This window comes from Agrilus planipennis, unplaced genomic scaffold, assembly GCF_000699045.2.
Source record: "Agrilus planipennis isolate EAB-ADULT unplaced genomic scaffold, Apla_2.0 scaffold37, whole genome shotgun sequence".
NCBI lineage: Eukaryota > Metazoa > Arthropoda > Insecta > Coleoptera > Buprestidae > Agrilus > Agrilus planipennis.
The window spans coordinates 1,709,535-1,723,792 of NW_020438995.1; the positions used below are offsets into that span (position 1 = coordinate 1,709,535).

General features: G+C 36.4%; 2 protein-coding genes across 2 annotated transcripts in view; both read left to right on the plus strand.

The window, feature by feature from the left end:
• Nucleotides 1-2,240, plus strand: part of LOC108745104 (protein turtle) — a 150,116-nt gene extending 147,876 nt beyond the window's left edge. Inside the window, 2 exon segments of the mRNA XM_025975742.1 lie at nt 669-690; nt 693-2,240. Of these exon segments, the coding sequence (XP_025831527.1) occupies nt 669-690; nt 693-1,968 (1,298 nt within the window). The 3' untranslated portion in view covers nt 1,969-2,240.
• Nucleotides 2,241-7,735: 5,495 nt separating this feature from the next.
• On the plus strand, nt 7,736-10,812 carry LOC108745105 (protein borderless). Its single transcript, XM_018481173.2, has 8 exons — nt 7,736-7,842; nt 8,304-8,568; nt 8,652-8,877; nt 8,937-9,218; nt 9,274-9,683; nt 9,752-10,103; nt 10,163-10,465; nt 10,522-10,812. The coding sequence occupies exons 2-8, from the start codon at nt 8,353-8,355 to the stop codon at nt 10,767-10,769; spliced, it is 2,037 nt and encodes a 678-aa protein (XP_018336675.2). The 5' UTR covers nt 7,736-7,842; nt 8,304-8,352; the 3' UTR covers nt 10,770-10,812.
• The last annotated feature ends 3,446 nt before the right edge of the window (nt 10,813-14,258 follow it).

Genomic DNA, 14,258 nt, shown 5'->3' on the forward strand with positions numbered 1-14,258 from the left:
AGTATAATTTTTTCAAATTTTTATCTCATTTATAAATGGTAAAAAACAAGTTGTTTAATTTTTATAGGCGGTTTTTCTAATCTTTTAGAGAAAAGACAATAGTTTTCTTCAGTTTATGTCACTCCGAAGGTAAGTATTAGAAATCACCCCTAAAAATTGAACTTCTTTTTTTCTACCACTTAATAATGAGATAAAAATCTGAAAAAAATATATCATATAAACGTTATAAACAACTGCACACCGTTAATAATCCATTGATTTATATCTCAAATAGTTTTGAGGATAATTACTTTGTTTGTTATGAGTTCTCCCCCTCCATATTTCCGCCATTATTGAGGGGAGGGGTTAGAAATGCTTCCGTCAAAGTACAATACATAATTTACAAGTTAAAAACATAGAAACGATTTGGGGGCACTTTTCATATAGTTAACCGGTTAGATCCTTTGCAAAAGCAACTGAAGAATGTTTAGTCTGCATAGTTTCGTTTATCAAAATTATATGAGTTACAACATCTAAATTATGACAGCAATCTCAAAAGCCCTGAAATACGAGGTCTGTAAAACTGAAAGCGACTAAATTACAAAGGCATGAAATGTAATGCATGTCATATAACAAAGCAAACGTGCTGCCATATGAAATCATCAAATGACATATTTATCCTTTCACAGACTTAGAAAAGGCCGAATACCAGGTTTAGCAGTACTAGCCTTCATAGTCAATTGGGTGTGGCCTCGGGACCGTTGTCGTTCAGGTAGCAGCCTGAGTTGGCATCCCGATTACTTTAATCCTGGATCACCGTCGAAGTCCTTGGCAAAAATTTCGCGTGCAGCCGACGGACGCTTTCATCTTGCAGATTCTTCATATAGTTCCCGCGCCGGCACCCCTTCCAATGGCAGTAGCAGCGACGACGGAGGTTTTTTGACCAGAAGAGGTGTGCGAAATCGTGCATCATGGAGAAGACCTTTGGTCGGTTATCCCAGCGAACTGAGTCTTCGCACTGACGCTTCTGGTCAAAGTGCAAGGGTAACTCTTCCGAACGTCCCTGGGCCCGCAATCGGTGCCCACTACCTGTATCCTGTACGGCCTGTTCCAACCATTTACAGTCCTACGACACCTCTGTTCCAATCTAGTAGTCCCGCGGATTCTAACGCATTGCTTTTGTCACCGTGGTCACCAATGTACTTCAGCGATCTCAGTTCGGTGAGATATCCCAGTTCTGGCGAGAGATCTTACCCAACGCCACCAGGTTTTATGCAGTTAAGATCGATTCACGAAAAGTATTCACAGGAATTGCCATCGCTTCGCGCAATCCACGAAGAATCGACGTTTATACCGGTGCATCCGATTCATCCAAGTCCTGTATCTCGAGTTCGACTACCTCCACACTATCCTGTGTTGCAAAACGTTAGGCCCCGAGCAAGACTGTTACCCAGACATGCACGAATCGCTAGAAGCGCGCCCGAACTTGGATCTCCCGATCACCCCGACAGATCCCCGGAGAGTCGTTCCAGTTCCAGCGGGTTTGGAAGTAAAAATACGTCTCAACAAAATCAGAGTTCGCAAAGTGGAAGTACCTTTACTGATTGGCGTTTGCCACCCTACAGACCACCTCCTCCGCCGTCGTCGTCAGCCCTTCCGCCGCCACCACCCTCGGTCGGTCACTGGTTAGAAATGGCTTCATCGTCTCCTTCGACATCAGAACAAACCCACAAAGCCGTGGACGTTGGAAGTGTGGATGGACACTACGAATTTGATCCATCCACTCCAACACCAACGCCATCAACCCCAACTGAACGACGAGACACCGATTTAGACGCTGTAGGACTACGGAAATCGTATAATACGCTGAGGAGCAATCGATATGACAACATTGAAGCTAGAGTACGGGCGATGAAAGAAGAATTTCACGAATTCCGAAAACGGCAAGCCAAAAGGAAACGAAGTCAAGAACTAGAGAGTGTTTGCTAACCACATGGGAAATGAGCGCAACGATCAATGTGTACTTATAATTTATAGTGTTACGTTTTGTAAGTTTGAAATATACGTTCAAATTCAAACTGATTAACAGACCAAATTGTAAAGGACTTCTTTGTACTAGCATGTAAGAAAATTTATAATCCCTAGAGCTAGATTCTAGACAAATTCTTGCCGATGGACCAAAAAGATACTTAAAACTTTTCTTTTAATATCCAATAAGAATATGAAATCCTATGACATTGTTAGTTATTATTAATAGTGGATTAATATGCAATATTAATTTGAAATCATTTTTTCGATTTTTTATTTACTCACTACAAACTCGGTTGGTCGTGGTTGCTGTTGTCACCTCTCGTAGTTTAGTTGTAGAACATCGGCGCGTAAAGCCAAAGGTCCCGGGTTCGATTCCCGGTGGGGGTGTGACAACAGCAACAATTTTTCCCTCATTAATTTGAGGTTGTTCGTAGTGGGTAAATAAAAAATCGAAAAAATGATTTCAAATTAATAATCCAGTAAAAATATAACCAGAATACATTATTTATTAAATAAACCAGAACGATGGATTCAGTTAGAATTACGGTTCCCCTTGCAACGAACCAATATTTGGCAATTAAATAAAAGTTGGTAAAACATACAAAAATTGCAAATGTATTAAACATATATATGTGTACATATACATACGGTAAATATTTAATAGTAGTTTTTTGGTCCACCATGTGTTGTCGTACTTCTCATTATATTTTACTTGTATTGAGCTCCACAAATGGGTTCGCACAATAATACGAATTTTGAGGACGTTGGTTACAGGGAACACAAAATTAAACAAATCAAGTACCGCCGAATGTTCCCTCAACGTTCGTCCTCTACAAATATTCTAACGCTTTAAGTCACACCCCTCGAGGACTGCGAATTCGTTTATATTAACGGACTGTTGCGATACTGTAATATATAAGTGTTTAGAGTAATATGTAAAGCGTACCTTTCTTGCTCAATGAGCAAAACTCGGGCTGACACGTGCCCGTTGCCATATTTTTTATTGAACTGTTAATTAATTTAATTTTCTATTATTACGTACTCGACCTTGTTTCCTATCTCAATTTCGATATGGGTGACGTCAAGCAATAACAACTTTTTGAAGCGTTCATTAAAGTTTGACTTGTCATTACTGTAAATATAAACTCTAAAATAATGGCGATTTTACTACGGCAAACGTCGCCCAATAAGTACAATACAATTTCTATTGAAATAGAGAAACTTATTTAAAAAGTGGGTAACAGTACGTAGATTTAAAGGTTTATGTTAAGGCGGTATTTAATATAACTTAGCACAATAAATTTTACCGATTTTTAACAATAATGTAAGACAAGGGTTGTTTTGCCGAAAAATGAACCATGCGAACATTTGCTGTGTCCACTTTCTAAATAAATACTAATAAAAAGGCATTTGAAAAGACTGAATAATATCGTGTGGTACAAGTGTCTAAAAGCCTATAAGAAGTTGTGTTATTTCTTGACGTCTCGTTTCGTAGTGATATTAAATAGGTTACTTTCTTGATTCAGTACAAAAGTTACTTTAATTTTATTTATATAAGTAATAGGTATATGACGTATTTTATGTCGCAAATGTAATTTATAAACGAAATTCTAAAACAATTTTAAATTCACGCTCACCAAGAGGTTTTCTAGCCCGTTGCTTTCGTTCTTTACTATTGTACGAAAAGAAAGAAGAAACTCACATTTAAGTAGTGTTCCATTTAGCACTTCTGATGAGCACGCTCTTTTTTAACGATCTAATTCATTATTAAAGAAAAAAAAAATATATTACACAACATTACCTACATGAACGCGTTTTACTTCATGTACAGTATATCATTTCACAGCACTAACAATTAATTATTAGTAGAAGTAGATGTTTTAGTTTTAAGTGTTATGTAGAAGAGCAATTGTTACTGTGTAACTGGGCTGTATAAAGCATCACAATTAAAAAATAAAAAACAATAATGTTGCCAGATCTCATAATTGACGTGTTTTATTTTTCATCTGTTAGATGGATGTTGCTTACTTCATACCGCTCGGGTGGCAAACGCCAAGTTTTGAAATATCATACCGAAACAACCACATTTACGGCGGGACGAAAAGCGCAACGAGCCGAAACTAGACAACAATTTCGCACCGAGTTTCAGCTGTCATTCGAACCGAAGAGACACAAATGTTTGAAACTTCCGGCACACGTGTAACGATAATCATTATGAGCTCCTGAAGGTGAATTTAGATTACTTCATACCGCCCGGGTGACAGACGACATGCGGTATTCGGCTCGGGTTGCATACTCTACTATATCGTCATATTGGTGTCAAAAGTTCGAACGTTTGTCTTTCATACGAAGCCGAAACAACTACAGTTACAGCGGGACGAAAACACGTAAAGGGGCCGAAACTACATAATAATTTCGCACCGAGTTTCAGCTGTCATGCAGCTGTCATTCGAACCGAAGAGACACGAATATTTGAAACTTCGCGCACAAGTGTGACGATAAGTATTATGAACTCCTGAAGGTGAATTTGAATTACTCATACCTCCCGGGTGACAGACGACATCCGGTATGATATTGCCTACATTCGGCCCGCGGTGCATACTCTACTATATCGTCATATTGGTGTCCAAAGTTCGAACGTTTGTCCTTCATACGATGCCGAACAACTACTGTTACAGCGAGTCAAAAATGCGCAACAGGCCGAAACTCGACAACAATTTCGCACCGAGTTTCAGCTGTCATGCACCTGTCACTCGAACCGAAGAGACACGAATGTTTGAACTTCCGGTACACGTGTGACGAAAAATATTATATGCACCCCATGATAAATGTTGATTACTTCATACCGCTCGGGTGGCAGACGACACGTCGTATAGTTTACATTCGCCACCTCGGTAAGGATTCTACTATATCGTCATATCTGTGTCGAAAGTTCGAACGTTTGTCCTTCATACTATGCCGAAACAACTACTGTACAGCGAGTCAAATGCGCAACGGGCCGAAACTAGACAACAATTTCGCACCGAGTTTCAGCTGTCATGCACCTGTCACTCGAACCGAAGAGATACGAATGTTTTAACTTCCGGTACACGTGTGACGATAAATATTATATGCACCCCATGGTGAATGTGGATTACTTCATACCGCTCGGGTGGCAGACGACGCGTCGTATGATATAGCTTACATTCGCCACCGCGGTAAGGACTCTACTATATCGTCATATCTGTGTCGAAAGTTCGAACGTTTGTCCTTCATACTATGCGGAAACAACTACTGTACAGCGGGACAAAAACGCGCGAAGGGCCGAAACTAGACAATAATTTCGCATCGAGTTTCAGCTATTATGCAGCTGTCACTTGAACCGAAGAGACAAATGTTTGAACTTCCGGTACACCTGTGACGATAAATATTACACGCACCTCAAGGTGAATAATAGTTACTTCATACCGCTCGGGTGGCAGACGACACGTCCTATGATATAGCTTACATTCGCCACCTCGGTAAGGACTCTACTATATCGTCATACCTGTGTCGAAAATTCTAACGTTTGTCCTTCATACGATGCCGAAACAACTACATTTACAGCGAAACGATAACGCGCAAAGGGACCGAAACTAGAAAACAATTTCGCTCCGAGTTTCAGCTATCATGCAGCTGTCACTCAAACTGAAGAGACACGAATGTTTGAAACTTTTGACACACGTGTGACGGTAAATATCATGCGTACCTGAGGGTGAATGTGGATTACTTCATACCGCCCGAGTTACAGACGTCATGCTGTATGATACAGCCTACATTTGGCCCACGAAGAGTAATCTACTATATCGTCATACCTGTGTCGAAAATTCGACCGTTTGTCTTTCATACAACAACTATATTTACAGCGGGATGAAAACGCGCGAAGAGCCGAAACTAGACAATAATTTCGTACCGAGTTTCAGCTGTCAGTCGAACCGAAGAGACACGAATATTTGAACCTTCCGGCACACGTGTGACAATAAATAGTATACGAATCTCAGGGCGAATGTGGGTTACTTCATACCGCTGGGGTGGTAATAACACGCAGTATGATATAGATCATTTTCGTCCAATTGTGCGTAACATACTACATATAGAGTTCATGCAGCTTGAATTCAACTGGAATGCTGTTCACTGCGACATATTACTCAATAACAATGGAGAAGCACTAATGAATACGCCAATTCCATACCATTAAGAATGATGACATACAATGCGGTTTAGGCGACTCGGTGGCACCATTTCTATTTCGCTAGATTGTTAGACAAATCAAAAGAGCAACAGACGATTTAAAGTTTCGGTTGCATGTTTATATATTTTGAGCTTGAGTGTCTAATGTCCGATAATTTAAATGTATCGACGTATAAAAGCCTACTTCGATACTTTGGCCTATATGAACAAATTTAAACAAAAAGGTAAAATGAATAAATGCGTGTAAGTACTGATTTAAACGGATGACATAGCATCTCAAAATGTTTTTTAAGGCACCGTGCCTGCCTATTTAACAAAACTAATGGTATGAACGAGTTAAAAAGAAGTGTTTTTTATTAACGATGTCGACAAGTTAGTGATAACCACCTCAAAGAAGAGATTTCTTAAGAAATTTGCGTTTTGTAGGCCGTGGAAAAATAGCAATAACTAAAATTGACGTTACTTATTAATAATTACTTTTTATTGCTACATAAACGTTTCATCCATATTCATAGAGTGTAATGGCATTAAATAAAGAACGTGTTCTAAAAAGATATCCCCACAAAAGTAATAGTAATTTTATAAAAAAAATGGAAGAAAATACTTAAAATTTGGAAAAATGAATAAATCTAAGAAAAAAAGCATTTTTTGAAATTAAAAGAAAAACGCAAATATTATAAAAACTCTACTCTTCAAAGCAGATGCAAATCAATTATGTAGTATCTTTTGATGTTTTTGTAAAATCCGTATAAGTATTGTTTTTACTAAAATTTTTGTCATAAATTAGTAATATCGAATGTATTAGCTTTAAAGACAAAAAGTTAACAAAGATTGAACTTCATAAGTTACTAAAAAAAAGGAAAAATGGGTTATTCCAATTAAAATAACGACGTAATAGCGCGCATCAAAAACGAAGGATTGTCAAGAGAAGTTATACTGGGTGACGTATGTTAGGATTCCGTAGAACAACTTGATTCCCTACAGTCCCTAAATTACCAACATGGCAAAGTTCTGATTGTATATTGATATATTTCATGTAGTTTTTCAGTATTTCTTCCTTTAGAATAAAATTATTATTTATTTATTTTCCGAACGAAAAATTACCCTGAGCCATCAATTAGTTAATCCTACACTGCTCAAATGACTTCAACAGAATTAATTGCAAACACAATCTTCAGCAATCTTTAATGCTAATTTCATTTCATTAATAAATTTGTTTTAAAAAAATACCAACTGAGACCATTTGTATAGATTAAACGAATACCTAAATGAATTTAAAATCGAAATTGAGCAATTTTATTTATTTTTCAATAGCAATTGAGACACTTTTTACTTTCCACAATGTAGTCGGTTTAGCTTTAATTCGTATTTTTTTTAAATCCTTGGAAACATTAACGCGTCCACACTCACACACACACACATTCCCTAGCACGCAGTCGTATAATATTCCTTTTGTGTCGGAAATACGATACAAACTTCTTATTTTCAATAACAAGTACTAAGATTACTTAACCAGTGCGCATTCGTTACGGAATTAGTTTATCATGTAGGCGGTGGTGAATAAAAGTATTCCTTCGTTTAGTAGGTGGACTCAATTAGGGTAATTGGCACAATTCACAATTGGTAATTTACGTTTTCCTTATTTAAAGGGCTTACTACACTAGCAGCGACAGACATTGTGCATCACACACGATCATTATTAATCGCTTTGCAGAACAATCCTCAGCACTGCTTATCAAAAGAAAATGAGTAGAAAAGATAAAAATAACACTTATGGAAGCTCGCCTTACTGCAAATTTTATTTTGTTTTTGTAATGTAACACCCATGTAAACAATATCCGTATTTTTCATTAAAAATATCACATTACCAAAACAGCAGCAGTATCATTGGTTAAGCCAATCACAAGAGCCTTTAACTTAGCTTACAATAAACTCAGAGAGTAATAAAATACCATCCGCTTTATCATTTGTTTATCATTGCGAGTCGTCACCGTGTGTACGAGCCTTTAGTGTTGTTATTTTCGGAAGAACTCCCCACTTTAAGCTAATCTTTCTAAGCTGATTTGTTTAATTCTAAATTGTAGACTTCTTCGACAAGAAGGTAACAGCACCTTGATTGCGATCGCGATAAATATGACAAAATCTGACGTTCGGTTCGTAATTATTGTCGTCTTATCGTACGGGTTGATTGTGCATTCCTATCAGGTGGATTACGAAGACAACAATAGCAAAGACGAAGAGAGGGCCGAAGAAATTTTAGCGCCGATGGATGGCTACGCAATTTTGAATTGTGATGTTGACTTTCCTCAGGACATGGAAATACCCTACTCCCTAGTCTGGAAGAAAGACGTTAGTAAGCCTTTACAATCTTTGAGCTGTGTTTAAAAACATTTGATTCCAAAAAACCCGAAATTTATAGTTTTCGTTTACAGGGAGACGCGATCTTCAGTAGATCCGACTCGATTCTGGTAGTCAATGGCCCTCCAAGGGGCCGTATTAGCCCGCTACTGCATGCAGTACCAGGCATGGGAAGGGGGTCCATTAATATAACGTCCCTCAAGGAATCTGATGGGGGTTGGTATCATTGCATAGTTTATTTTCCGAATCGAACACCAAGAACACGTAATAATGGCACATGGGTGCACCTAACAGTTACTAGTAAGAACTATTACGCCAAAATTTTAGTGATTTGTTACCTTTTGATGCCATTTCTTTAGGTGGCAATTTAATACTGAATCCGCCGTACAATCAAACGATTATGGAATGGAAAGATGTCATACTACCTTGCACACCTAGAGAAGCCGGGACAAAAATAACATGGTACAAAGACGGAGTACCGCTAACTGATCTGCATGAAATACTTCATCGCTCTTTTTTGGGAGAGGACGGCTCTTTGACTATACACTCTGTACTGATAAGTGATCTGGGCGAATACACTTGTGAAGCGACCAATGAGTACGGTAAAAAGCAAACAGCTTCAGCCTTCATCAATGTAATCAGTAAGTCGTAATTCCGTCTATTTATTATGCGTTCCCATGTTTCATTTCATCGTAGATAAGGCAAAAGTGATCTACACACCAAAGGAAGTGTACTTGCCCCACGGAATGCCTGGATCTCTAGACTGCTTTTATGTAGCAAATCCTCCTCTTATTAAAATGGAATGGGAAAAAGATGGAATATTGTTTCATCCTCTCAATGTTCCTGGTGTTTTCTCACGAGAAAACGGGAGCATATACTTTAGCAAGATAACAGACGACCATGCAGGAATGTACCGATGTACTCCTTATAACGAATTAGGAACAGAAGGTCCTTCTGCTAGGATACATGTTGTAATTTTGCGTCCTCCGGTATTTACCATACGTCCAATGAGCCTTTATTTAAAAAGGCTTGGAGAATCTGTCGAAATTCCTTGCGAAGCGAGTGACGGTGACAGAGATCTCAAACCTTTGGTCACCTGGTACAAGGTAAAATTCTTTATATGTAATTAGATAAAATCTTTCAGTACTACAAGTCAATGTCTTTTGACAACCAGAAAGACGAGTCACAGCTACCAGAAGGGCGTTTTATCATCAAAGGAGGAAACTTGACAATTTTAAAAATCCAAGAAGAAGACCGTGGCGTTTACCAATGTTCGGCAATGAATAAAGCTGCCACTGTGGTTGCGGAAACTGAGCTCCTGGTAGAAAACGTTCCACCCAGAGCTCCCTACAATCTCACCGCTAAAGCCTCCAATACATCCGTTCATCTTAAATGGGTTGCTGGTAGAAAAAGACCAAGGATCAGATACAGTATTTGGTACAAACCTGTCGACGTTCAAGAATGGAGAACAAAGGAAGTACAATCCCAAGACATACTCGAGGCAATTATAGACAATCTAACACCTGGTAAATGCAAGCATTCTTGAAATTATTATTAACACTATTTTCGATTGACATTGTTTAAGGTGTGGAACATGAATTTCTGGTGTTAAGTGACGATCCTCAAGGGGAATCGATTTTTAGCAAACCCTTGAAGGTGTGGACTTTGGAAGAGAATATAAATGCACCGGCTTCGATTTCTGCGGACCCCAATAAAATAGGAGCTCCCCGAAATGTCAATTTAAAAACTATCGAGGACGGGTATTTATTAACATGGGAACCACCAAAAAATGAAGGAGACAATATGATTATATATTTGGTGAAATGGTACCAAGGGCCTTCTGAATACCTAATTGCATCTACTGAAACTACTGAGACTTTCATGAAGAGTAAGAACGGGACTGGTTATTCGATTACAAGTTTCTCAACCGTTCTTGTTTTTCAGTTGACAGCTTAATGGAAGGAGAAACGTATCATTTCGAGGTAATCGCAATTCTCGATGGGAATGAACAGGTGCCCAGCGAAAAAATAACCGTAACCATATCGGCTTACGGAAAAATACAAGCTGTCGCGATCAGTTTAACCGTTTTTGTTATATGTATTTTGTTAGTCTTATTTGGTCTTTATTACGGTAAAAATAAATTCTGTCCAAATTTCTTTACAAGTGAAAAAATTCCTGAAAACACAGTATAATCTTTGTATATACACGAAATAAATTTATTTTATTAATTATTTATATTATTGTTTGATGTTTAAAGTACTTTTAATTTTACTTTCCGCATAATACAATAGTTTTTTACCTTACATAAAATAAACAGAATTTCAAATTTTGGATACGTTATTGTAATAATAACCAATAGAATACGATACAGCACTGACGCATTTTTTTAGAAAAACATATTCATTTCTTTTATGCTCCGGTTTTCTACAATATTTTCAGTGCCTTTAGCAGGGTAAAATGTTTGTTTACTTTTTAAAAATTCTACTGAGAAAACGTTATGTACGATATACAGCTGTTTCTGCAATCCTGCGGGAGGCAATAGCGCAATAGAAAACAACAAAATTAAATGAATGTTTGATAGTACGAAAATTCAGCTCGTAATAACAGCATTCGTATTGTATTTTTGATTCATGCATTGTTTGTTATTTCTTAGGCTAGATTAAGTGTAATTGACAATGTTCATGTTACAGCCAGGCCTAGATGAGTAGTTTTTTGTTTTGTTTTTTTTTCTAATGGATAGGTCTATCGGTGAACCGCTCTTAAAAAAAGAAAGCGCAGTTTGACAATATTTCAATGGTGGTTTGGAAATTTACCTTACAATTAATAAAATTGCAATAACCTAACCTAACCAGAGAATATTAACTTTACATACGTATGGAGTAGCATAGTAGGCTATTTACTTTATTAATCGTTCCAAAATCGTCATTTTACATTCTCCGTTGATATAGCTGCTTAGTTGTTTTCACAGTTTCATTATATGTTGCCAATTCACGCCCAGGGCCGGCTTCGGGTTGTAACTTCTTCTGCTTTTCTTGCTAATAATCTTATTCTATGTCAAAAACACAATGTATACAAGAAGGAGGTCCTACAACTTCTATCTCTACCAAAATTTCGATCATCATCTTTGCCTATTTCTACATTCTTCCTCATCTACAGCTCTATCTATCATGGTTTCTATTAATGCTGGTCTTCCTGTTTCTTTTCTATTTGTAGGGACAAAGTTGTTGTTGTCCACACCAATAAAGTTGTTTTATTTCTGTCTGGTTTGGAGTCTACATGCTTTTTTACGCGTCTTCTTATTTCTTGATTTGATATATGTTCCAGTCTGCACACTCTACTTGCTCTCCTTGTATAAGCATTCCTACTGCCTTAATTTTTTTCTTAATTTCTGTCAATATAGGCTTTACTATTGTTCTGTAGATTTTCATTTTGGCGTTTATTCTAATGTGATTTGCCCATAGCAGCAACCTTTTTTTGTACTTTGTACACATTTCCAAAAATATTAACTTCGTAAAGAAATAACTGAAGGACCTCATTATCGACATTTAAAACCGGGTCAGCGGTTGGCAGCCTATATCTCTATTTTAATGCAATGGCATTCATGCAGATGTGACAATATTTCTCAGACCACAATGAAAATTTAGTTTGAATTGCGTTTAACTGCAATTCATTGTAGGCAACCACGAATTTACTTATGAAAATGTTACACAAACTTTTCGTATAACAAACAAAGTAATCGTACATATACACTGATCACAATACTTTTACTATTACTTAATATTAATATTTTTCTAGATTTATCTATCAGTTGGGAGAATCGTTTATTTAAGAATTTAACAATAATTTGTCATTATGAAAAACATTAAATCCTGAAATATTCATAAATGTACCCTTGTATATTTCATGAATAAAGTCCATGGCTGATTCAATTAAAATTATATAGTTACTTCGCATTAACCTAAGTTATCTTTGTCACGGGTCAAAGGGTGAGGTCTACACAATAAATACTTATTTAAACGAATGAATTAATAAAGAAACTCGTACTTATAGTACTTATAGGTATGTGATAAGCACATCTGCTTTCTTCTGATAATGCACTTTTGCAAATTAGGTATTTACATATGCATATTTATGCTAACGATCATGAAATTGTTGAGTTTTTTATTTTATCTATAAAAAATTAATTTTACTTGTGATAAGTAATGGAAACTTTAAAATGCATCCTTATTAATAAAAATACCACACAGTAAAATCTTAAATTATTAAGGTGATACTAGTGATAATTAGATTAAGAACCAAACGAGAAAACCACGTACTTAAGTAAAATAATTAATGATGTCACGATATCAACTTATTAAAGTTTCCACACATGCAGACAACAAAAATGTCCTTATTGGTTACAACTAGACATCTTGATTTAAAATTTGCTATTTTTTTACAATTACTTGTCTTCTATCGGTAGGCTTTAAAGTTTAGAGTAAAGAGAAATTCCCATTATACTGTACAAACGTCTGATTCATCAATCAACAAGAAAATTATGCATCGTAAGAACCTCAATTGGTTTGTTTCATTTTTCTAATTGAACATGATCGGTTAAGCGGTTACTGAACCAAAAATTAATCGATTGTGAACAAGTATTTAATGATTATTAAAATTAGTGATTTGTAGGTTTAATTATCTTCATGATTAAATCGAAATTGATGCTAATGATATTATATCCAATGATATATTGAGAATGATCGAACAAACAATACGAATCATTTCTCATTTTAATCGAAACCAAGATGATATTACCGAATTAGCAATTAATTGACAGTTAGTAAGACCAATACGTATATAGTTTTTACACAACGTTTTTAATATGAAATAAACCTTCGTACTTTTATTGACTTTTAATTCTAAAAGATCTACACACGTCAATGTATTCCAAACTTTTTACTTGAAAATCAGTCACAGTCAAGTACCCTCGAATTGTATAATATCGATGTAAATAACAAAATAGGTACTGGTAACGTTTGATGTGTGATTAATTGAGGAATGTTCTTTGTTAGTGTCCATGTGGTCACGTACCCCATTACTCCATAAATAGGTACTCATACAGGATTCCATTATTTACGACATACTGGTTGCACTCCTAACTTAGTCGGGATAATAAGCTGATTCATAATACTAACAGTAAGTGCAATATCATGAAATATAAAGTGAAAGTCAAAAAGCTTAGTTAATTTACCTGGCTAATTGCATACAAATGTATTTAAGTAACTATTATTTCCTAAAGGAAACAGAATGTTAAAATCAAGCTACACGCACACATTTAATGATATTTGCTGCTAACAGTAGGGTTGTCATCTTTAAGAAGATTCTTTTTGTTAAGAGTATAATTTTTGTTTTATTTAAAGAAACAAAAAATGTAAGACTGCTATACTTCATTTACTTTCTCTAGCGATGTGCCCCTTCCAATGTCTTGGATGCGTGCTGGCAAGATCGTAGGTAGGGAGAAAAATGATCATTATACTCTCGACTCTTGTTCATTAAACATACTTTTTCATACAGTACCTGCCAAAAGTTTTGTTGAATCATGAATAGTAGTGCGAGTCGAAAACAAGCGTTAAAGCCTTTAATATGTCTTCAAATATAAATAAACATCTCGTTGATATTTTCAGTAGTAAATGGTACCAATA

Coding starts and splice junctions, on each gene's coding strand:
- LOC108745105 (XM_018481173.2), top strand. CDS start 8,353: ATGACAAAATCTGACGTTCGGTTCGTAATTATTGTCGTCTTATCGTAC. Junction 8,878..8,936: donor GGTGCACCTAACAGTTACTA/GTAAGAACTATT, acceptor CCATTTCTTTAG/GTGGCAATTTAATACTGAAT. Junction 9,684..9,751: donor CTTTGGTCACCTGGTACAAG/GTAAAATTCTTT, acceptor TTTGACAACCAG/AAAGACGAGTCACAGCTACC.